The sequence below is a fragment of the Molossus molossus genome, unplaced genomic scaffold (genome assembly GCF_014108415.1).
Source record: "Molossus molossus isolate mMolMol1 unplaced genomic scaffold, mMolMol1.p scaffold_m16_p_1, whole genome shotgun sequence".
NCBI lineage: Eukaryota > Metazoa > Chordata > Mammalia > Chiroptera > Molossidae > Molossus > Molossus molossus.
In genome coordinates, this window is record NW_023425344.1 from 224,939,922 (window position 1) to 224,964,978 (window position 25,057).

The 25,057-nt window shown below is 50.5% G+C and overlaps 1 protein-coding gene across 3 annotated transcripts in view; it reads left to right on the forward strand.

The window, feature by feature from the left end:
• Positions 1-1,082, forward strand: part of SIPA1L1 (signal induced proliferation associated 1 like 1) — a 355,546-nt gene extending 354,464 nt beyond the window's left edge. For all 3 annotated transcript variants that reach the window (XM_036252572.1, XM_036252592.1, XM_036252581.1), the window contains one exon: positions 502-1,082. In XM_036252572.1, coding sequence (XP_036108465.1) covers positions 502-645 — 144 coding nt within the window. In that variant the 3' untranslated portion in view covers positions 646-1,082. The remainder of the gene's footprint in view (positions 1-501) is intronic.
• The last annotated feature ends 23,975 nt before the right edge of the window (positions 1,083-25,057 follow it).

Sequence of the window (25,057 nt, forward strand, 5' to 3'; positions counted from 1 at the left end):
TTAGTGGAATGAGGTGGGTGTTGGGGGCTGCACGGAGCTCGGTTCCCATGGACACACGTAGTGAGAAGGCCTTCAGTTGTTCCCTTTTGTGGGAGCCTTCGAGCCTCAGCCAGCCCGCTCTGAGCCCCTCGGGCCTCCCACCCCTTATATAATGAGTGGGTCAGTAGCCCAGACCCACATGTCATTGTGCCTCGGGCCCAGAAACCCGCATCTTGTTTTGTTTGTTGAGCGGCTTTGACTATATTAAGACAGCCCTTCCTAACAAAGACATTAAAACACATGTTATTTACATTCCAAAGTAAACCCGTAGTGAATCTCGCGGGAAGTCCCGTTCCCTGGATTTGAGTATCTTAACACCCAGGACCAGGCTTGTATGTAGATGGTTAGTGCGGTTAGTGCATGAAGAAGGAGCCGGGCGGAGGGTGCGGCCAGACCCCGGCCACCCCTCCCAGCACCTGGCGAGGTGGGCCGGGCTCTCAGTCCCTTTCTGCTCTGCCTCAGGAGAAGGAAGACAAAGCCCACCTGCAGGCAGAAGTCCAGCACTTGCGGGAGGACAACCTGAGGCTGCAGGAGGAGTCCCAGAATGCCTCCGACAAGCTGAAGAAGTTCACCGAGTGGGTCTTCAACACCATAGACATGAGCTAGGCCGAGGGGCGGGGCCGGGCGCCGGGAGCCCCGCGCCATTGGCCGCATCCTCCCTCCTCCCTGCCGACTCCGCCCTCCTCCGGGGCACACACAACACTTGCAGACCAACAATCATCTGCCTTTTATAGAAAAGAGAAAAAAAAGTAAAAATTTTAAAAAGTAAAATAAAGTTTAACTGCTAAAATGTGAATGTCTTTATTTTTTTGCACAATATCTTTATCTGTTGTATTTAAAGAGAAACGGGCCCTCGGACAAGGTTCCCTGGCCCAACTGCCTCTCTTTCCTTCAGCTCTTAACTCTTTCAGGTAGCCCACGCTTCCCCTCATTGTCATGACAAATGTCATTGTTCCTAGGAAAAGGAAAGTTTTAAAAATTGTTTATTTGGGGAGGGGAATTTCCTTACCTTCATTCCTAAACTGCCTCGGGAGGGAGCTGATGCTGTTTGGCCCTGCCCTGCGGAGGTTGGCAGGATGCGCTGTTTACCAACAGGAAAGCCGAGGCCTGAGAGGCCCATGGCTTCAGGCCCCACCCTTTCAGCCGGCACCGCCCTGCCCACCTTTCCCCGGGGAGGCGGCGGTGCTGTGTGCTCCTCAGAGCCCTTTTGCTTTGGCTTAAGTGAGTCCCACCCAATTGGAATCAGCCTCCCTCCAGCTTCCTGGCTTCAATCATTAATTGGTCTCAGATTTTCTTCAACCTAAAATATCATCTGTGTGCATTTTGGCCAAAAGTACAGTATGAGCTTAAAAGATGAAAATGCAGCAAGACTATTTCCAGCTCACTCAGAATGACCATATTAAAAAGTTAATCCTTGTCTCCAAAGCAAGGTCTCACTAGTGTTTGTAACTAGGAAAAGTGGGTGTTAAATTGTGAATTTTAATACTTGTTTGTTAGGAGCAATGACTGTGATGCTAGACGGGCTTCTGAAACCTGCATGCCTCAATGCGCAGCTGAAGCACGCGTCTCTGCGTCCTCCTGGCCACCACAGGTCCTGCTGCAGCAATGGCCCGTGAGCTGTTTCCTCTAGTGAGGCAGCTGCTTTGGGCACCTGGCTGTGGTCGCAAGGCCCTCGGTCCTGCAGAGCACGGAGCCCTGGGCCCACCAGTGTTGAGGGACCCCAGGGGAGCCCCTGGTGGCCCTGTTTCATAATTGTCACTGAACTGACACCTTTCAGGGGGAACATGCAGCAACCTTGTGTCACCTGCTTGGACGTCCCCTGCCCCAGGTAATCCCAACTGGTTCCTCTCGCCACCCCTGAGGGAAACGGTGGATTTTCCTCTCTTCTCCCAACCCCCAGACTTTTATGCTATGGTTTCATTCATGATTGTGATTTCTCCATGGGATTTTTTTTTCTGGTGACATTTCTATCATGGAAATAGGAAGATCTCAGAGTGCTTTGTAAAGATCTCAGTGGTCTCTCTCTGACGTGTGTGAAGGAGATTGTACATTGCCTGATATCTCTTTATACATGAGAACTATCACTAGCATTTAAGCATTCTGAAGGCTTGCTTATCCTTCTGAGTTTAGTTTTTACTTTGTTTTACATTTTATTTGGGGACTTGGGGCAAGCTATTTATTAGAGTTTTGCAACAGAGTTCTTGTTTGAAGCCTTTCAAGACTACTTGTAAAAGTCAAACAATAAAATTCATTTTAAATGCTCTTTTAAAACGCATTGGTATTATTGCTTGAGGTTTTCTCATTGGAAAGACCACCCAGTAACTCACTGACCCTCCCTGCAGCCTAATCTATTCTTCAGGCTCCATTAACATGCAAGATGATGCTTGGAAGTTTCTGTCCTTTTTCAGATTTTAATAAGCTTTCTTACTCTCTGTTCACATGTCCATAGAGAATTCCTAATTTGCCTTCTCTGCTTGTGATTTAATATTTGCAGAGCACTTTATAATTAGTTCTCTCTTCATTATCCACGTGTGGATTTTCCATAACAGCAGCGTCCTTCCCTGAGACCAGCGCATCTTTGGGCCGCCTCTCCTGTGTCCCCAACTCCTTGGTAGATGTTGTGTGCTCAGGAAATACAAACACCAGTTAATATTAGGCTATGCAAAATATAATTAGAAAAGTTAATCTACTGAAAAAAGAATGCATTCCAAAGCCAAATGGAACAAAATTGTAAAATCTACCACACAAGTCTGTTCCTCTCCAATGGTGCAGCTAATTGAGAGCTGACAGTCCGGTATCTTTTCATTGGTTCAACAATTCTACAAATTCTAGAATTAACACACGGTAACACTGGACATCACAAAATACTCTGATTAACAAGCTAAAAAGGTCTGTTTAGACCATGATTCTTACCTGGTTTGGAGGATTCCTACATGATTTCCGAGGGACTTGGGCGTCGGCTGGGAGTCCTGGGAGCAGCTGCCATTGGCCTCCAGTGACGGGGGCTCCCCTTGCGGACTCCACTGGGGCCGCTGGTTGCGCTCCAGTGGCGGGGGCTCCCCTTGCGGACTCCACTGGGGCTGCTGCTTGCGCTCCAGTGGCGGGGGCTCTCCAGTGTGGACTTCACTGGGGCCGCTGGTTACGCTCCAGTGGCGGGGGCTCTCCTTGCGGACTTCACTGGGGGCCGGCTGGTTGCCAGCCCCCCAAAGCCACCAAGGTCACTCCTTGCCAACCTGGTAGCTAGTCTCATACCATTAACAGTGGGTGGTGAGGGCACTCCAGTCCTGTCTAGGTAACACAGGAAATAACATAGCCAAGTGGCAGACAGTCTCATGCAAAAGGGGCTTTACATTTCCTTTTCAGTAAAAACTGGAAAAAAATTTCTTTTACCAGACTGCACTCTCTTTAGCTATAGTTATTAATAACTAAAAGAATAGGCACTGTAGTGCAGGGTATTTAACTATGTCCAGGTTCCTGAGTATTCTTTTGACAGGTTAGCTGACCACAAAGCACCTTGCAGAGGGGAGCAGACTTAAACTATAGCTAAAGAGAGTGCAGTTCGGACGATACTGCTGCTGAGGGAAGCTGGACCTGCGGTGGCGGTGGCAGAACCACTAGCCAGGCCCGCAGTGTCGGCCACACCAGGGTTACAAGACTGAGAGTCTGGTTCTGGCTGGGAATGCTCAATTCTTGTTACTGACTTCCCAAATCAGCTCAGGCAGCGTACCCCAATCTGCAAGAACCTCAGACTTACTAGGCAACTCAAAGTTTCCCTACTGCCTTTATACTTGTCTGAAACTGTTAAGAAATTTTTACTTGAAGGAGGATTCAAGATAGCGGAGTAGAAAGACCTTGAACTCACCTCCTCCTATGAACACACCAAATACACACCTCCACACAGATGAATTCCTCCTGAAGAACCACTGAGGACTGCTTGAATAGCTTCTGCACAACAAATTAGAGAGAGAGACCACATGGGAGAGATGGAGACACGGTAACTGTGGGAACACGGGGATGTCACTGAGGGGCCCCTGTGCAGACTCGCCTGCCCCAGGGCACAGCAATGGAGCTGCCCTGCCCTGCGCCTGCCCCAGCTCCGGCCAGCTGGCCTGCCAAGGCACCTGGCACCATGCGTGACCACTTCGACTGCAGTCAGCCTGCCAGAACCACCTGGTACACCGGCCTACACCGAGGCCATGCCTGCTCAAGGCCACTCCTTCAAGATCAGGAAAGGTAGCTGTTTCATCTAATTAATAGAAACAAATGCAGAAAGTCAAACAAAATAAGGAGACAGAGAAATGTATATGAAATGAAAGAACAAGAAAATAAAACCAGGAAAAATCCCTGACACAGAGGTAATTTACCTGATAGAGAATTCACAGTTATGGTTATAAGGATGCTCACCGAACTTGGGAGAATTGGGGAACACAGTGAGAACTTTAATAAAGAGTTAGAAAATATTAAAAAAGAACCAATCAGAGCTGAAGAATACAATAACTAAAAGAAAAGTACACTGGAGGGAATCAACAGCCAATTAGTTAGTACAGAAGAAGGAATTGGTGATCCAGGAGAAAGAATAGCAGAATTACCCAATCAGAACAGCAACATGAAAAAAACTTTTTAAAATGAGAATAGTGCAAGGGACATCTGGAAAGACATCCACGTGCACTGACATTGACATTATCAGGGTGCCAGAAGGAAAAGAGAGAGAAAGGGGCAGGAAACCTATTGAAGAAATAATGGCTGAAAACTCGCCTGACCTGGGGAAGGAAACACATCCCGGTCCAGGAAGCACAGACAGTCCCCACACAGACAAGATGACCCCAAGGAGACCCACACCAGGACAAATTATAACTAAAATAGCAAAAGTTAAAAACAGAATCTTGAAGGCAGCAAGATTATTATTTTCACATAAGAGGGAAACCCCAAAAGCCCATCAGCTGATTTCTCAGCAGAAACTTTTCAGACCAGAGGGAGAGGCCAGATGCGCTTAAAGTGCTGAAAGGAAAGAACCTGCAGCCTGGAACCCTCCCGGCAAGGTTATCGCTCAGCGTTGAAGGAGAGAGTTTCCGGCAAGGTCATCGTTCAGAGTTGAAGGAGAGTTTCCGGCAAGGTTATTGTTCAGAGTTGAAGGAGAGAGAGTTTCCGGCAAGGTCATCGCTCAGCGTTGAAGGAGAGTTTCCGGCAAGGTCATCGCTCAGCGTTGAAGGAGAGAGTTTCCGGCAAGGTCATCGCTCAGCGTTGAAGGAGAGAGTTTCCGGCAAGGTCATCGTTCAGAGTTGAAGGAGAGTTTCCGGCAAGGTCATCGCTCAGCGTTGAAGGAGAGAGTTTCCGGCAAGGTCATCGCTCAGCGTTGAAGGAGAGAGTTTCCGGCAAGGTCATCGCTCAGCGTTGAAGGAGAGAGTTTCCGGCAAGGTCATCGCTCAGCGTTGAAGGAGAGAGTTTCCGGCAAGGTCATCGCTCAGCATTGAAGGAGAGAGTTTCCGGTAAGGTCATCGCTCAGCGTTGAAGGAGAGAGTTTCCGGCAAGGTCATCGTTCAGAGTTGAAGGAGAGTTTCCGGCAAGGTCATCGCTCAGCGTTGAAGGAGAGAGTTTCCGGCAAGGTCATCGTTCAGAGTTGAAGGAGAGTTTCCGGCAAGGTCATCGCTCAGCGTTGAAGGAGAGAGTTTCCGGCAAGGTCATCGTTCAGAGTTGAAGGAGAGAGTTTCCGGCAAGGTCATCGTTCAGAGTTGAAGGAGAGAGTTTCCGGCAAGGTCATCGTTCAGAGTTGAAGGAGAGAGTTTCCGGCAAGGTCATCGCTCAGCGTTGAAGGAGAGAGTTTCCGGCAAGGTCATCGTTCAGAGTTGAAGGAGAGTTTCCGGCAAGGTCATCGCTCAGCGTTGAAGGAGAGAGTTTCCGGCAAGGTCATCGTTCAGAGTTGAAGGAGAGAGTTTCCGGCAAGGTCATCGTTCAGAGTTGAAGGAGAGTTTCCGGCAAGGTCATCGCTCAGCGTTGAAGGAGAGAGTTTCCGGCAAGGTCATCGTTCAGAGTTGAAGGAGAGTTTCCGGCAAGGTCATCATTCAGAGTTGAAGGAGAGAGTTTCCGGCAAGGTCATCGCTCAGCGTTGAAGGAGAGAGTTTCCGGCAAGGTCATCGTTCAGAGTTGAAGGAGAGTTTCCGGCAAGGTCATCGTTCAGAGTTGAAGGAGAGAGTTTCCGGCAAGGTCATCGTTCAGAGTTGAAGGAGAGTTTCCGGCAAGGTCATCGCTCAGCGTTGAAGGAGAGAGTTTCCGGCAAGGTCATCGTTCAGAGTTGAAGGAGAGTTTCCGGCAAGGTCATCGTTCAGAGTTGAAGGAGAGAGTTTCCGGCAAGGTCATCGCTCAGCGTTGAAGGAGAGAGTTTCCGGCAAGGTCATCGTTCAGAGTTGAAGGAGAGTTTCCGGCAAGGTCATCGTTCAGAGTTGAAGGAGAGAGTTTCCGGCAAGGTCATCGCTCAGCGTTGAAGGAGAGAGTTTCCGGCAAGGTCATCGTTCAGAGTTGAAGGAGAGAGTTTCCGGCAAGGTCATCGTTCAGAGTTGAAGGAGAGAGTTTCCGGCAAGGTCATCGCTCAGCGTTGAAGGAGAGAGTTTCCGGCAAGGTCATCGCTCAGCGTTGAAGGAGAGAGTTTCCGGCAAGGTCATCGTTCAGAGTTGAAGGAGAGAGTTTCCGGCAAGGTCATCGTTCAGAGTTGAAGGAGAGAGTTTCCGGCAAGGTCATCGTTCAGAGTTGAAGGAGAGAGTTTCCGGCAAGGTCATCGTTCAGAGTTGAAGGAGAGAGTTTCCGGCAAGGTCATCGTTCAGAGTTGAAGGAGAGTTTCCGGCAAGGTCATCGCTCAGCGTTGAAGGAGAGAGTTTCCGGCAAGGTCATCGTTCAGAGTTGAAGGAGAGAGTTTCCGGCAAGGTCATCGTTCAGAGTTGAAGGAGAGAGTTTCCGGCAAGGTCATCGTTCAGAGTTGAAGGAGAGTTTCCGGCAAGGTCATCGCTCAGCGTTGAAGGAGAGAGTTTCCGGCAAGGTTATCGTTCAGAGTTGAAGGAGAGTTTCCGGCAAGGTCATCGTTCAGAGTTGAAGGAGAGTTTCCGGCAAGGTCATCGTTCAGAGTTGAAGGAGAGAGTTTCCGGCAAGGTCATCGTTCAGAGTTGAAGGAGAGAGTTTCCGGCAAGGTCATCGTTCAGAGTTGAAGGAGAGTTTCCAGCAAGGTCATCGTTCAGAGTTGAAGGAGAGTTTCCGGCAAGGTCATCGTTCAGCGTTGAAGGAGAGAGTTTCCGGCAAGGTCATCGTTCAGAGTTGAAGGAGAGAGTTTCCGGCAAGGTCATCGTTCAGCGTTGAAGGAGAGAGTTTCCGGCAAGGTCATCGCTCAGCGTTGAAGGAGAGAGTTTCCGGCAAGGTCATCGCTCAGCGTTGAAGGAGAGAGTTTCCAGCAAGGTCATCGTTCAGAGTTGAAGGAGAGAGTTTCCGGCAAGGTCATCGTTCAGAGTTGAAGGAGAGAGTTTCCAGCAAGGTCATCGTTCAGAGTTGAAGGAGAGAGTTTCCGGCAAGGTCATCGTTCAGAGTTGAAGGAGAGAGTTTCCGGCAAGGTCATCGTTCAGAGTTGAAGGAGAGTTTCCGGCAAGGTCATCGTTCAGAGTTGAAGGAGAGAGTTTCCGGCAAGGTCATCGTTCAGAGTTGAAGGAGAGAGTTTCCGGCAAGGTCATCGCTCAGCGTTGAAGGAGAGAGTTTCCAGCAAGGTCATCGTTCAGAGTTGAAGGAGAGAGAGTTTCCAAGACAAGTAAAACTAAAGGGTTGATGACCACTAAATCTACTTTATAAGAAATGCGAAAGGGTCTTTTTTAAGTGAAACAGCAAAGGCCATAACCAGAAGTAAGAACATGTGTGAAAAGAAAAGATCTCCTAGTAAAGGCAAATACAGAGTAAAGTCTGCGGATCAGCCACTTAAAAAGCTAGCATGAAGGTTAAAAGAAAAAAATATCAAAATCCACTATACCTATAATAAGTAGTTAGGGGATACATAACATCTAAAACATAATGTTGAAAACAAAGTGTGAAAGGGGAGAGTAAAAATGTGGTGCTTTTATTTTTTTTTTATTATTATTATTATTTTTATCCTCACCCGAGGACATTTTTTTTTTTTTTATATTTTGTTCAGATAGAGTGGGAGGGAGAGAGAGAGGGAAACATCGATGTGAAAGGGACACATCGAGTGGTTGCCACCCACACAACCCAACCAGGGCCGGGGACAAACTGCAACCGAGGTACATGCCCTTAGCGGGAACCGAACCCTGGTCTCTCGGGACCGCAGGCCGATGCTCTAACCGCTGAGCCAAACTGGCCAGGGCAAAATGTGGTGCTTTTAGAATGGGTTTGAACTTAAATGCCTATCAGCTTAAAATAGATACAGGTTGATATAGGTGAACTTCATGGTAACCACAAACCAAAAACCTACAAGAGATACACAAAAAATAAAGAGAAAGGAACCCAAACATAACACTAAAGAAAACCACAAGGAAAGAGATCAAATGAAGAGGGGAAAAAAAACAGAGAACTACAGAAACTAACAAACAAACAAAAAACTCAATTAACAAGATGTCAATAAGTACATACCTATCAATTACTAATTTAAATGTAAATGGACTAAATGCTCCAATCAAAAGACATAGGCTGAATGGATAAAAATAAAAGCCATCTACATGCTGCCTGCAAGAGACTCACGTCAGATCAAAAGACACACTGCAAGTGAATGGATGGAAAAGACATTCCGTGAAAATAAAAATGAAGAGACCGCTGAGTAGCAATATGCATATAAGACAAAATAGACTTTTAAACAAAGACTGTAAAAAGAGACAAAGAAGGACATTACATAATGATAGCTCAATCTAAGAAGAGGATATAACAATTATAGATATCTACACACCCAACATAGCAACCCCTAAGTGTATAAAGCAAGTATTGATGGACAAAAAGGCAGAAATTAACAGTAATACAGTAAGAGTTGGGGACTTTAATACCCCACTGACCTCAATGGATAGGTCATCCAAACAGAACATTAATAAGGAAATAATGTCTTTAAATGTCACATTAGATCAGATCAACTTAATAGACATTTATAAAACATTTCATCCCAAAACTGCAGAATACACATTTTTCTCAAGTGTACATCAAATATTTTCCAAGATAGACTATATAGTAGATCACAAACAAGTGTCAACAAATTCAGGAAGATTAAAATATCAACCACATTTTTCCAACCGCAATGACATGAAACTAGAAGTCAACTACAGGAAGAAAAAGGAAAAACACAAATACATGGAGATTAAACAACATGCTGCTAAACAACCAATGGGTCAAACAGGAAATCAACTACCTTGGGACAAATGAAAATGGAAACAACTTTCCAGAATTTATGGGATGCAGCAAAAGCAGTTCTAAGGCCTACTTCATAGCTATACAGGCCTACTTCAAGAAGCAGAAAAAATCTCAAACAATCTAACTTGACACCTCAAGAAACTAGAAAAGAACAAACAAAACCCAAAGTAGAAAAGAAAATAATAAAGATCAGAGTAGAAATAAATGAAAACCAGAAAAGATCAATGAAACGAAAAGCTGGTTCATTGAAAGAATAAATAACATTGACAACCCTCTAGACAGATTCATCAAGAAAAAAAAGAGAGCCCAGATAAATAAAATCAGAAATGAAAGAGAAGGTACAACCAACACCATTGAAATACAAAGGATCATAAACGAATACTACGAACAAGTATATGCCAACACATTAGACAATCTATAAGGAATGGTTAAATTTTTAGAAACTATCTTCCAAGACTAAACCAGAAAGAAACAGAAAATCTGAACAGACCAATTACTAGTAACAAAATTGAAGAAGTAATTAAAAAACTCTCAATAGCCCTGGCCGGTTGCTCAGTGGTTAGAGCATCGACCTGCTGACCGAAGGGTTGTGGGTTTGATTCTGGTCAAGGGCACATGCCTCGGTTGCAGGTTCAGTCCCAGGCCCCAGTCTGGGTGCATGCAGGAGGCAACCAATCGATGTGTCTCTCACATCACTGTTTCTCTTTTTCTTTCTTTCTCTCTTTCACCCCCTCCCTCCCTTCCTTCTACTCTCTCTAAAAATCAGTGGGAAAATATCCTCAGGTGAGGATTAACAACAACAAAAAGAAACTCTCAATAAACTCCCAGGACCAGAGCCTTCGCAGGTGAATTCTACCAAACATATAAAAAAGAATTGATAGCTGTCCTTCTCAAACTATTTCAAAACACTGAAGAGGAATAAATGCTTTCAGACTCATTCTATGAGGTTGGCATTATCCTATTTTAAAATCGGACAAAGACACTACAAAAAGAGAAAATTACAGGCCACTGACCCTGATGAACATAGGTGCAAAATTCTCAACAGCTTATTAGCGAACCAAAGTCAACAATACCTAAGAAAGATCATCCCCCAGATCAGTGGGATGTATCCCGGGAATGGAAGGACAGTTCCACCACCCCCGCCAATCAACGCGATACACCAACATAACCAAGGATAAGAATCGTGATCATCTCAGCAGATGCAGAGAAAGCATTTGACAAAATTCAATGCCCACTTATGATAAAAGTGCAACAAAGTGGGTACAGAGGGAGCGTACCTCAAGATAACAAAGACCATATATGCCAGGCCCACAGCGAATGGCATCCTCAACAGTGAAAAGTGGAAACTGTCCCTCTAATATCAGAAGACAAGGATCCCCACACACCACTTTCTCAAAAACGTATTTATATATTCACACAATGGATTATTACTTCACAATAAAAATAAATAAAACCTTGCCATTTGCAACCACATGGATGGACCTAGAGGGTATTATGCTAAGTAAAATAAGTCAGAAAAAGAAAGATTTTACTTATATATGGAATCTAATATATATATATATATATATATATATATATCTATCCCTGGCCGGTTTGGCTCAGTGGTTGGAGCATCAGCCTGCAGACCGAGTCTCAGGTTCGATTCCAGCCAAGGGCACATACCGGTTTGCAGGTTTGATCCTTGGCCCTGGTTGGGGTCATGCAGGAGGCAATCAGTTGATATTTCTCTCTCCCTACCTCCCACTCTATCTGAAAATCAATGGAAAAATATCCTCAGGTGAGGATTAAAAAACAAAACAAAACATACAAACAAAGCAGAAACAGATTCATAAATACAGAGGACAAACTGGTGGTTGCCAGAGGGGACATGGTTGGAGGGGGTGGGTGAAAAGGTAACTGGGAAGAAGAGGGACAGACTTCCAGTTATAAAATGAATGAGGTGAGGGATGTAAGCACAGCATAGGGAATGTCGTCAATAATACCATCACTTTGGCCCTGGCCGGTTTGGCTCAGTGGTTGGAGCGTCGGCCTGCGGTCCAGAGAGACCCGGGTTCAGTTCCTGCTAAGGGAACACACCTCGGTTGCAATTTGTCCCCGGCCCTGGTTGGTCGTGCAGGTGGCAGCCACTTGATGTGTCCCTTTCACGTCGATGTTTCTCTCTCTCTCTTCCTCTCTCCCTCCCACTCTATCTGAACAAAAAATGGAAGAATGTCCATTTTCTGGACATTGGGTGAGGATAAAAATAATAATAATAATACCATCACTTTGTATGGTGACCATTGTTTACCAGACTTGTGGGGATCACACTGTAAGGTACACAGATATGGAACCACTATGTTGTATACTCAAAACTACTGTAATATTGTATGGCAACTATAATTTAAAAGGTCGATAAAAATTAAATGAACAAACAATAAGAAATCTTCACCTAAATCCTCCTGCTGCATAGCAGCCCATTTTCTCCGCCGCCGCTGGACGGAAGGGAGGGCTGCTTGTCCTCTGCACCCTTGGGACAAGCCTCAGCTCAAGACTCGGAGCCGCTGGCTCTCTCCCGAGATCATCAGAAACTCCGTTTGACCATCTCGCGCTTTGGCCCATCTTGCTCGCCTTTCCGCAGGTACCCCCCACCCAGGCCTGCCCGCGGGGCGCTGCCGTGAGTCCTTGCACGATTGGCCTTTCCAGTCCTCCCGCCCTGCAAATCTGCCTCCCCTCCGCCTGCCTTCGTGCATCTGACTCATCACCCCGAGACCCAGGACAGCTTCACCCCTCCTGCCGCCACGCCTCACATGCCTGTCGGTGCGCTCGCCTACAGTCCTGTGAGCACCGTGTCTCCACTTCCCTCCTGTACGTCCTCTAAAGGGGCACATCTTCAACCTGCTCTCCCACCAAAATCCTCTTTGGGCACCTTGTTTGATATCTTTATTTTTTATTTATTTATTTTTTATCCTCACCCGAGGACATTTTTGTATTTATCTTCAGATAGAGCAGGAGGAAGAGAGGGAGGAAGAGAGAGAGAGAGAGAAACATCGATGTGAGAGAGACACATCGAGTGGCTGCCACCCGCACGACCAACCAGGGCCGGGGACAAACTGCAACCGAGGTACATGCCCTTAGTGGGAACCGAACCCAGGACTCTCCAGTCCGCGGGCTGACCCTCAACTGCTGAGCCAAACTGGCCAGGACTGTTTGATATCTTTAGATGAATGCATTCCATTAGGGATCTTATCACATGTTCTGGGGACACATTTATCCTTCCTTTTCCTTAACTGAAGTGCGGTGTCCATTTAAAGGGGCTGATTCCTCTTCTTTTTTAATCTTGTTAGCACTTCCCTGAATCTCTTAATGAGACACCTGGACACACCTCTGTTTCTCCAAGTCAGCATGTAAGAAAAGCGTCACAAAATGGCCCTCTGCCAACACACTCCGGCTCCATTTGAAAAGGAAAAATGGCTTGGGAGGGTGTGTGTTCCCCACTTCACACTGACCCCCCCCCCCCCCATGCACACACACCGCTTCACACACTCCAGCTCACTGCACATTGATGTAACCAGCCCAATAGGCAGACACTTGACCTGGTATCCTCTGGGTCCCATCGCCAAAACCAAGTCACCCATTCCCTTCTCCAACCCCAGGCCCCATCATTCACACACACACACACACACTCACCCCTCCGCCCTCGTCTGCCCTGTGTTCCTGGGAGTGAACGCTCTTAGGAAATACATTTAGAAAGGAGTTTTATTCAAGTTCAAGTAGCAAACTAGACATGACTAATAAAGCTGCCTAGAGGTGGTCCCTTTAGTCACTTGTCTTAGCGAGAGCTGGAAAGAGTTTGTAGCTGACCTAGTCATTTTTCTCAAGAGCCAAAGATATTTGAACAGTTACTTCCCTTAAGCAGCTTAAATGTTGCTCTGCAGTATTAAGACAATGAATATGCTTAGCAAACTCTTTTGTTTTAGTTGGTACAAAGATTAACTCGGCCTAGTACAGCACATTTCAAATTAATGAGGCCGTGTCCACTGAAACATACACTGTAATGCGGTCTGGCCTCACATTTAAGATCCCAGCTTGGGGTGGTGAGCACACAATACAATATACAGATGATGTATTACGGAATTGTGCACCTGAAACCTATGTAATTTTATTAACCAATTTCACCCCAATAAATGCAATAAAAAGGAAAGATTCCAGCTAGAATAGGACTGGGACTTCATTTACAAGCACCAGAAACAATCAATTCTACCCCAAAAGAGAAAAGACAGGGTGGGGGTAGGGCAGTGGGAGTACAGAGTTACTGGTGTGAAGAAGAAACCAGCCTTGATCTCTGTGGTTCTAGAGGCAAAACGGGGAACAATGAATGTGAGTTGCAGGAAACAGATCTACTGTCTCAAGTAGGTGATCAACGGTGATTTCCTGGGCTCAGAGCCAGGAAGAGTCAGGCCGGGAACCACTCTGTGAAAATGCCATCCCTTCGCCTTCTGTAGTGGACTCTTGCTGTCTTGAAATAAACTCGGAGCCATGGGTCACAGACTCCAGGTGAAAAGGGACCTATATTTAAAGTTCTACAGCTTTCTCTCCCAGCCCAAGATTCAGTCTCTTCGTCGTCCGGCGACGAATTCAGCCACCTGGTTTGAGCTCAGGGATGGGGACTGAGGTGGCATGTTTCATCTTTCAGCTTCTCTTTGACAACTTCCTTCTACTCAGGGAACACCCCTCTCCCTTTCATTTCGTAAGTGCTCCCAGTCCTAGCGCTTCAAGTTGTACGGACCAATGGACACTCATCTTCCCAAGTAAGAACCCTCCATATATTGGAGAAGAGCTGGAAAATATCAAGTCTTTCCAATGTAATTTCTTCCCCAGGACAGAAATTCTCTGTTCTTTCAACGTGTCCTCGTATGTCATGGGCTCTGGGCCCCTCCCCACAGGAATGCGACCGGATGCTGTGTATTAAGGCCGCGATTGCTTTAGGTTCATGAGCCCACTGAGTCCTCACCAAGGTCCTGTGAGGTGGGTGCTGTTATTTTTCCTCGTTTTACAAAACAAGAAACTGAAGCACAGAGAGGTCACATCATTTGTTTGCAACAAAATTGCTGGGAATGGTTGAGCTGGGATTCAAGCCAGGCCTTCAGTTCCAGAGCCAGTATTTAATTCATATGTTTTCAATTGCATTGGTCCCAACCCGTGGGTCCCCTCCATGGCCTGAGGGCGTGGACCCTTGCTGATGGGACCCGGACACTGGCGGGTGGGCTGGGGCCCAGGGAAGACAACTCCGGTGCACCCGAAGGCCAGAGGCTGCGGAGGAGACCTTAGCGGACAGGGGCTTGGATGAGAACATCTGTCTCATACAACACAGATGTTCTCCCTACGAATGTCAGTTTAAGAAAACATCTGTTCAGTCCGTTCCAGGTCCAAATCTGGGAGTACAAAGGCTTTGACAGGCCCTCGCCATCCAAGGAATGGGCTTCTCGATGGTCCCTAGACATCAGCACCACCCGGAGAGGTTGTCTGAATTCCTGCTCTTCAGCTCCAGACTCAGAGGTTTGGCATGACTAGGTCCGCGGTGGACCACACAACCTTTATTCTAATAAGCACCCCGGGTGTTTATGACGTGGATGGTTTCTGAACCAGTCTCTTTGAGAAACCCCACCCTAAGCTTTCCAAAGCCCCCCGGACAGCTCTCAGGGCCCGGGAGCCCGAGGGAGGGCGAGGTGTTCTGGGTGCAGGTGTCGCCTGGCTTGAGAAACCGGGGTACTTGCTGCTGCTCGGGAGGCGGAGCCTGGCTGACTGAGCTGGCGGCGGGCACGCAGCTGTGAGAGGGTCGAGTCGCCATACGAGGAGCCGTGTACTCAAGCTGATACATTTTCACCCCGTTCTACACCCAGGTTTTCCTTTTTTAAACCAAGAAGCATTTGCTAAGTGGAAGCCAATTAAATTCTTTGTTTCAAAACCAACTTCTAAATATTGTATCTAACACTCTTCCCTCCTTAGGATAAACTGCAATGATGTTAATTTTACACTCTGGTCTAATCAGATCTCATCACTGATGTCGCTGTAACATCCTGCTGCTGGTGCTGTAACCCGGCCGTGATCAGACAGGAGTCATGGATTTCAAGGTTGGTCACTGCTCTCCACGAGCTCCAGTTTATACTTCGAAGCCCATCTGTTAGAAAACTGTGCCCAAGGTCCTTGCAGTCTGCTTGCTAAAGCAACAGACTGAGAGGCACAAAACAAACCCAGCTCCGGAGTATAAACCCTGATGAAAACCCAAATGCCTCCCGCAGCAGGGCACCTGGGGGTCGGTGTTCCTGTTCAAGACCTCTTCCTGTCACCAGGGCGCCGGTGATCCGCGGGCACAAACTATAGACATACCTCAAGACAATTGCTGGTTCGGTTCCAGACCACAGCAATAAAGTGAGTCCCGATCTTTTTGCTGGTGGAGTGTCTTGCCTTGTTTATAAAAAAATGCAACATACATGAGATGCAACAAAGTGAGCCGCAGGAAACAGTGAGCGCAATACAATGAGGTGTGCTTGCCTTGCGTACTTGGTTGCCTGAAACAACCACCATCTTATTCGTACAGTTTCACAGCTGAGGCGTCTGGGCAGGGCTCAGCTGGGTGAGTCTCCTGCCCCGGTGGCAGAAACTGGGATGAATCAGTGGTGCTCTGCGGGGCTGGTCAAGAGCATCCAGGATGGCTCCCTGCACGTTCCTGGCCCCTCAGTGGGGACCGCAGACAGCGGGGCTCGGCGGGGCCCCTACCCCTCTGTACAGTTGAGCCTCTCCCGGCGCCCTTTGGAGCAGGGTGGTTACGCTTCTAACCTGGTACTCAAGGCGTCAGGAGGCCAAGGAGGAAGCTGCCAGTTTTCTTAAAAGCTGGGTCCAGAAATGGCATACTGTCACGTCCCCATGTGTGGTCAAGCCCCAAGTCCAAGGGAGGGCACAGGGACCCCGCTCCCAAGGGGAAGCTTGTCCCGGAATGTGCACCCTCCCACGGCCGCCCCTCCCCGCTCCCGCGTGGAGCCGGTTCCCCGCAGACGCCAGGCCCTCAGCCAGACTCCGAGAGCGGGTCCCAGTTCACGAAGGAGACGTGGGGAGATCCTGAACCCACTTCCTCCCACGGACACAAGTGCAGAGCTACATACGGAACAATTTCCTCTGAAAAACCCTCCCGCTAGCTGAGCCACTCGCGCACGGAGCAAACGAGGAAACCTCGCGTGGCAAGGAGAGGCTGCGACCTACTGTCGCCATAAACGCCCCCAGCGCGGCGCTCCACGCTCATGAGTCACGGACTCACACCTGGGCTTCACCCTGAGCGGTGAAGGGTTTGAGCCCTACATCTGGCACCCCAACTTTTAAGACGTGCATCTGAGTGACAAGCCCCCAAAGCATCTAGCTTTAAAAGCCAAGGAGCCACGCTGGCCAGTTTGGCTCAGCGGTTGGAACGTCGGCCTGCGGTACAGAGAGACCCGGGTTCGGTTCCCGCTGAGGGCACGTACCTCGGTTGCAGTTTGTCCCCAGCCCTGGTTGGGATCGTGTGGGCTACTCGTTGTGTCTCTCTCACATCAATGTTTCTCTCTCTTTCTTCCTCCCTCTCTCCCTCTCGCTCTATCTGAGGATGAATGCAAAAATGTCCTCGGGTGAGGATAGAAAATAAATAAATAAATAAATAAATAAATAAATAAATGCATGCCAAGGAGGCTGTGTCCATGAAACCCACAGGCTACGGCAAACTAAGAAATTGTTCTTGAAGGGCTTGCACGTGGACCCCCCCCCCAGGACCCACGGCAGTGGACTGAAAAGCACCCAGCCTTTCTGTGGAAGAGGCTTATCTGCTGATCTCACGAGTCAACCTGAGGAGCAGGCATCTAATCCAACACATCTCGGGTCCACTGCATCTCCAAACCCGGACACCCGCAGGCTCCGTCTCTGCCCCTCCCTCGGACTCACTCCCGCTCATCAGTAGCTCCCAGGAAGGGGCTTGTACCCTTCGAGCGTCTGCTCCAGGGAACCCTAGATTGCCGGGCTCTGTGCCAGCGAAGCAAGAGGGGAAAGAGTTCTGAACCTGCTGCCCCTCCCGGAGGCAGCCAGCCTCTCCCGAAAAAGACCTACCAGCCGGTTTCACAGCTGTGGCCTGAGGGGCACATCTAAGGGCCAACCGGAGTCCTCTCCAAAGGCTTGGGAGGGTGGGGGCCTCTCCGCACTGTGCCTCTGCCAGGCTTCACGGGCTGGCATCTCCTGGGAAGCCTGGGCATGCATGCGGTGCCCGGGGGTGTGGGCTGCCGCCCACGGGAGACCCTTCCTCACCTGCTCTGACGGCCAGCAGGACTTGTGTCCATGAGTTCAATGCGGTGGTAGAAAGACTCGGTTCTTCACTGGCCATCACCCCAGGGCTCCGCGGGAGGGCGCAGGGAGGTCTCCTGGGCTCCCCGTGCAGGAGGTGTTTTGCCCACTTAAAAAAATTTTTTTTCTTTATTGACTTTTTTTTTAAGAGAGAGAAGAAGGGAGAGGGAGAGAGAGATAGAAACATCAATGAGAGAGACATCGACTGGCCGCCTCCTGCACGCCCCCCACTGGGGATCGGGCCCACAACCTGGGCATGTGCCCTGACCGGGAGTCCAGCCGGCGACCTCTTCGTGCATGGGTCAACGCTCAGCCACTGAGCCACGCCCATCCGGTGTGTTTTGCATACTTTAAAAGCTGCTGCCGGAAGGTGTGGCTTAGTCATCCGGAATCTAAGTGCTGACTGAGACCCTCCCCTGAGACACTGACAGGTCTTGGCAGCCTCAGCTGCAGGAGCCTCTAAGAGAAGTAGGCTGCTGGGACATCACAGAGGGGACAGAACAACCGAGAGCGAGGGCAGGGTTGAGCAATGCGCTTCATCTTCTACCCGAGGCCACTCCTGATGTGAAGGGGGTCAAAAGATACAAACTTCCAGTTATAAAATAAACGTCACAGGGATGTAGTGCCCAGCATTGAGACTACAATTAATAATGCTGTACTGTATATGTGAACATTGCTAAGAGACTAGATCTTTATATATATATATATATATATATATATATATGTTTTTATTGATTTTTTTTTTTAGAGAGAGAGGAAGGGAGAGAGAGAAACATCTATGTGAGAAAGCAACATCGAAACATTGATCGACTGCCTCCTGCACGCCCCCTACTGGGAATCAAGCCCCCAACCCGGCATGAGCCCTGACCGGGAATCGAACCGGGACCTCTCAGTCCATGAGAAGACGCTCAATCCACTGAGCCACACCAGCCAGGCAAGAGACTAGATCTTAAAAGTTCTCATCACATGAAAAAAAAAAGGTAAGTATATGTGGTGATGGATGTTTACTAACTTACTGCGGTGATCATTTAAAAATGTATACAAACAGTGAATCCTATTGTTCACCTGAAACGAACCAAGTGCTCTATGTCGTGTACGTCTCAGTAAACAAGACTAGAACCCCGGACGCTTCACCAGGAGCCGTAGGAGACGTGCATGCTAGCAGCACCCGAGGACAGCTGCCCGTTCCTCTGCGGTCCGGGGGGCAGGGCAGACCCTCTCCAACTTGTCTGCTGGGCCACGAAGCCCCACCGCTCCTCCCTGCTTCCATGCCCCTCTCCCCAAAGGACAAAGGCGCCCTTCCACTGTTATCACCAGCCAGAGCGCCCTGTGAGCCCTCCGAGGGGAATGGTCGAGGACGAGGACATCAACCTTCACCCCAGCCCCCGTTCTACTAAGACTGAGAATCTCCACCCCCAAACCCCGACAAATGTCCACAACTGTTTTGGGACTCGAGGGGGTCTACCACCCTGAAGGCTAAATATGTGGGGCAGCCCTATGACCTCCAAAAGAGCAGCTGAGGGCCACCAGGAAAGCGTAGGCAGGGCAGTGAGGAGGTGGCTGGCGGGGGTGGTGCAGGGAGCCCCAGCCGCGGCCTCTGCAGCGCGGATGACGGGGAGTTTGTGCTGTGACTGCAGTTTGTGGGGCCGCGACACCCTCTGCTTGTCATCTGGAGGAATGGGAGGCAGCCTGGAGCCAGGAGGAGCTTTGTGTGGGAGGTCTGTCAGCCTCGTCCTCTAGCTGTCTCCTTCCTGCGAGCCCTTGCTCAGCCGTAGGCCTGGCCAGCTGCGCCCATGACCTTCGCTGGCCAGGGAGCTGGCCACAGGGAGCAGCGGGCAGTGGCGCCAAGGACGCCCTTAAGCTGGGGCATTTCCTCATGTTACTGTGACTTTAAGAAAGAAGCTCTGGAAAGGGACACCGCTCCCCAGACAAGGCCAGTCTGCCTCTGACCTCAGGCTTCTAAGCCTCGCTTACTGGGGGTGACTAGACCACTGCCCCAGGCGAGGGACAGCTTCCCTGTGTGCAGCGATGGGGACTTCAGTCCTCCCCTTCCATCACTGTTCTGCAGTGTGGAGGTGTCGGGGGTCTGAGGGGTAATCAGATAGGCACCCCGCACAGTTCCCCTTCTCTCCAAGCAGGAAGCCCTATAAGAGGGGTTCCCCTGAGCCACAAGGGAAATACTGGAGGTCAAGCTAGCCAGGGAAGTACACAAAAGCGTCCTGCCTTCCTAGGAACCACCAGAGGGCTGTGGCCTCCCAGATGGCACTCTGTGGAGGGGATCTCCACGTGCTCGGGTGTCTCTCCTACTCAAACCTCCCTCCTTCTCACCTAGTGTGACAGGTACATGTTATCGAGCTGACAATGCTCCTGGCCCTCTGCTCGTAGCACTTCAGAGCCGTTGGCTGTTGTCCTACCCTGGGGTGGCTCTGGGGGCCCTGCTCCCAGCACCCCCACTTTACAGCTGAGGAAGCAGAGCTCAGGCAGCTGTGGAGATAGATCACTCAGTCACGTAGCTCAGCCTGAGCACAGGTTTGTGGGAGCCCAACGCTCTGACCACTGTGCCTCCCAGCCTGTGGAGCTTGGTTCTATCCTCCAAAACCCCAGAGAAAAGCATCGCCCCTCTTTCTTGAGGCCTCTTCACATCCGTCTTTCCTCCTGGACCAAGCATCCTTGGGCTTCTCATGCCGGGTCTGCCCTCACGGTCCTGGTGACTTGTTTACCTGGGTGCCCTTGGACAGGCGAAAGACAGGGACACAGCATTCCAGCCCCGAAACCAACTCCCCGTTCTGGGCCCCAGGGCCCTCCTACCGCAGCAGAAGGTGCCCCGTTTGTGGTCCCCCCCTCTGTCCCACGGGACTTCACAGGCACCTCCCAAACCTGCGGCTGGTGAACGTGCAGCATTTTAGGGTATTGCTTCTGCGCTCAGAACCTGACATCTACCTCTGTTAAATGTCACCCTGGGAGACGTGACCCTGAACAATGCAGATTCTGTCGTGCAGCACAAGCGACCCCTCCAAGCGTGTCCCGGGCAAGTGTGCCGCGCAGGCCTCGTGGAGTCACCGAGGACGCTGAGCGCCGGCCTGCGCCCCCTCTCACCATCCGGATCCGGCCCCTCATTTTAAACGGGGTTCCTTGGGAAGCGTCGTTCATCCAGTTATGAATCCCCCACTTAACCAACCTGCATCCTCACCCTGCCCTTCCAGGGCCCTCCCTGGTGCCCAGCCTCCTCGGACCTTCAGTCCAGGCTCCCTGTTGAGTCTGAGCGAGATAACCACGGACTCCAGGTTCCCCGATAAACTCTGCAAGGTCCGCCCCGCATCACTCAGCTGCCGGCGTTTCCCGCGGCTCTCCGGAAAGAGCTGGCCCCTGTGGGGCCGAGACCTCAGCGCTGCCACCGAGCGATCAGGGTGCAGGCCACCGAGAGGGTCAGGGTGCGGGCCACGGGCCACCGAGAGGGTCAGGGTGCGGGCCACGGGCCACCGAGAGGGTCAGGGTGCAGGCCACCGAGTGATCAGGGTGCAGGCCACCGAGAGGGTCAGGGTGCGGGCCACCGAGTGATCAGGGTGCGGGCCACCGAGAGGGTCAGGGTGCGGGCCACCGAGTGATCAGGGTGCGGGCCACCGAGCGATCAGGGTGCAGGCCACCGAGAGGGTCAGGGTGCGGGCCACCGAGCGATCAGGGTGCAGGCCACCGAGAGGGTCAGGGTGCGGGCCACCGAGCGATCAGGGTGCGGGCCACCGAGAGGGTCAGGGTGCGGGCCACCGAGCGATCAGGGTGCGGGCCACCGAGAGGGTCAGGGTGCGGGCCACCGAGCGATCAGGGTGCGGGCCACCGAGAGGGTCAGGGTGCGGGCCACCGAGCGATCAGGGTGCGGGCCACCGAGAGGGTCAGGGTGCGGGCCACCGAGCGATCAGGGTGCGGGCCACCGAGAGGGTCAGGGTGCGGGCCACTGAGCGATCAGGGTGCAGGCCACCGAGAGGGTCAGGGTGCAGGCCACCGAGTGATCAGGGTGCGGGCCACCGAGTGATCAGGGTGCAGGCCACCGAGAGGGTCAGGGTGCAGGCCACCGAGAGGATCAGGGTGCAGGCCACCGAGTGATCAGGGTGCAGGCCACCGAGAGGGTCAGGGTGCAGGCCACCGAGAGGATCAGGGTGCAGGCCACCGAGTGATCAGGGTGCGGGCCACCGAGAGGGTCAGGGTGCAGGCCACCGAGAGGATCAGGGTGCAGGCCACCCAGAGGGAAGGCGCCCTCGCCGGGAGAGTGGCTGAGAGCCCGGCGGACCTCGTGTGCAGACCTCACAGCACCTGCGCCGCCGGCGCCCTGGACCCGCGCACGAGTTGCAAAGACTTCGGGCCCCTCCGCATAAAAAGAATCGAGACTCCAGCCCTGGCCGGGCCCACCCGCTTCGGTGGCGTTGGGGGGTGAACCGAGGCTGCCTCTGTTCCTACTTCTTCACATTCTGCACAGAAGACATTTTACCCCGCGCTCTGCTGGGGTGGGGTTCGCCCCTCCTTGGCAATGACATTACTGTAGCTCAAAGTGCAGGGGGCCTCACTCTAAGAATCCCTCTTTCACAAGCAGATCATTAGCCAAGGCGTTGATTAGCCTCATCACCAACAGGTGCTTCTTACAGCATCCAGGGCCCTCAGGAACAGAGCGTCCCTCGCCTGCGTTTCCACGTGTCCGCGGATTAACCGCGCAACGTGCGCCAGAGGGACGAGGTCAACATTTAAGCTCCCGCGCAGGCAAAAGCTGAAGGTACAGTCTTTCTGTAAGTCTCGGAGAAAAACAAGATTTAATAGGCAAAAGGTGTGTTTCCCCCTTGCTATTAGGAACACGGCTACTTTGAGAAGAAGGGTGGACATGTGCGAGCGACACACTGATGGATTTGGAAGGAAACCATAGTGGGCCCTCGGGAGGCATTCACCTAAGTAACTTTGTATTTCCTGTGTGTCCCTTGCAATAGTTACGCTTCAGCGGCTCGGTCTGGACGCCAACAGCGGGCTGCGGGCGCCCTCTGCTGTCTCTTCTGGGTTTTGCCTTGACGTGGAGGAGCTGTGCTGGAGAAAATCTGAAGGCAGAAAGCCTGGGCTCAGAACCCGATCTGAGCCAACGGTTGGGGCTGGGAGTACCCCACTCACTGACCAGGCGACCTCAAAACACTGTTTCTTTCAAAGACGTCAGGTACCTGGGGTGGGGGTGGAGACTGAGGCTCAGGAAGCAGAGGGATCCTCAGAGCACTGAGCAAGGGATAAAGACTGCTTCAACCTGGACGGCGTTCAGAGGACACAGAAAACTTCTGTTAATCATTCCACGTTGCTTTCTGCCTGGACTCTCCATTTTCCTCTCTGAATGATGGCACAATTTCCTACCAAAGCAGAAAGACCCCAGGGAGCCTGGGCAGTGCAGGCGAGACCCAGGGAGCAGGGATGGAGATGAGACGCTTGAGCTGGGAGGGGGCTGCGGGGGCACTGGTCCCTCTGACCAGGGATTCCTCCACAAGTGATCCATCTGCAAGGGATGGTACCAGATGCAGAGACACAGCTCGCTTTTCCCACGTAAGTTCCAGAAGCATCAAGGGCTGTCCGGTATATAAAGCCCGGATGTCCACCCTTCCCCAGGCCACGAGCTCCCATCACTTCAAGACTGTGGGAGAGAGAAAAGGAAGAGTGTTAGATGTCACCAAACTCATCTATGTTGTGAATTATGATTTTATTGAGCAAAATGGTGTGGAAGAGATGTCATATCTTCCCTTCCCACTCCAAATCCAATCTAATCCGCTAGGTTGAAGGGGAATTCTATTTTGATTGTTATTGAATAACCTGCCCTACCAGTCATATAAAGGTCCTGGGGTCCTGGAAGGGGAGGTTCCAGATCAGCTCTCTGTACCCCTGTTTGGTATCTCCTGTGGAGACAGGGGCCCCTGTGTTCATGCCCTCTGAGGTCCAGTCACATCCTGGGGACACTGTGCCCAGAACCTGGGGACACCTATCCCAGGCTTCCTGGGCTTGAGGAAAGCGCTCCAAATCTCATTCTAGTCTTCCAACTGCGCCATGCCTAGCACAGCCCGAGGCAGGGGTACCCCAAGGAAACAGACCCCTCACTCACAGTGCCATCCTTACACCTGGGCAAGAGGCGTGCCCTCCTGAGTAGGGCCCTCTTGTCACTCACACATACACCACACCACTCGCAGGGTGTGTGGAGAACACCTGGGTCACTCAGGATGCGACCCCCAGTGCTGTCACAGTGTCACTTGTGACCCTGAACACTGTCTACCACCATCGCCAGGCCTCACAGGAATGCCTTTCCTTATCGTTTGCTCTGTGTCTTCGGAACCAAAGGAGGCTGGGGCAGAGTGGCCTGGGCTTCCGGGCTGCCCAGAGGCCTGGGTCGGAGCTGGTCATTGGAGTTGCACACCCCTCTGAAACGTGGAAGGATTTCAGCATTGGGAGTGCCTCAGGATAAGAAAAGACAAATTGACTAACTTGTCAGATTCTTCCTCTTTGATCGCATCAAAGGGGTAGTTTTGCGCACAACGTTAGTGCTGAGTCCGCGTCCTTGCTTCTTTCCCGTTCCAGTCCGCGGTTCCGGTTCCGAGCTACTCCCGGCGGGGGCTCTGGTAGCTGAGGCCCATTCTAAACAGTTCACCGGGCTCTCACGTGGTTCATGGATAGGACTAGAGGTAACGTGTTTGAAGTGAGATACCGATTCGTTTTTATTTTTACATTTATGGCAATTTACATTTTTGAGAAATATATATTAAATTGTGTGAATGGAGATACAACTACTTTTAATTGTTTTAGATCCTCGAAACTATGAGAACAAGCCAAGATGATGATAAAAATAGAAAATATGAGAGTGGAGCTCAGAAAAGAAAAGAGGCTGAAAACAGAAAAGAAAATCTTCAGGGAAATGGACTGTGTGAACTTTTAAAACTTGGAAACAATGTATCTGACAAGGTTTGCCTATCACTTTTTTTTATTCTTCACCGGAGGATATTTTTCTACTTATTATCAGATAGAGTGGGAGGGAGGGAGAGAGAGAGAGACAGATAGAAACATCGATGCGATGTGATAGAGCCACGTCGACTGATTGCTTCCCACACGACGTGACCAGGGCTGAGACAAACCGCAACCAAAGTATGTGCCTTTGACCAGAATCAAACCCGTGACTCATTGATCCAAGGGCTGCTACTCTAACTGATGAGCTTAACTGGCCAGGGTAGGTTTGCCTATAAAAATGCACTCATGCTGTTATTAAAACTGACCAAACAAAACAAAACAAAACAAAACTGGATAAAGCCAA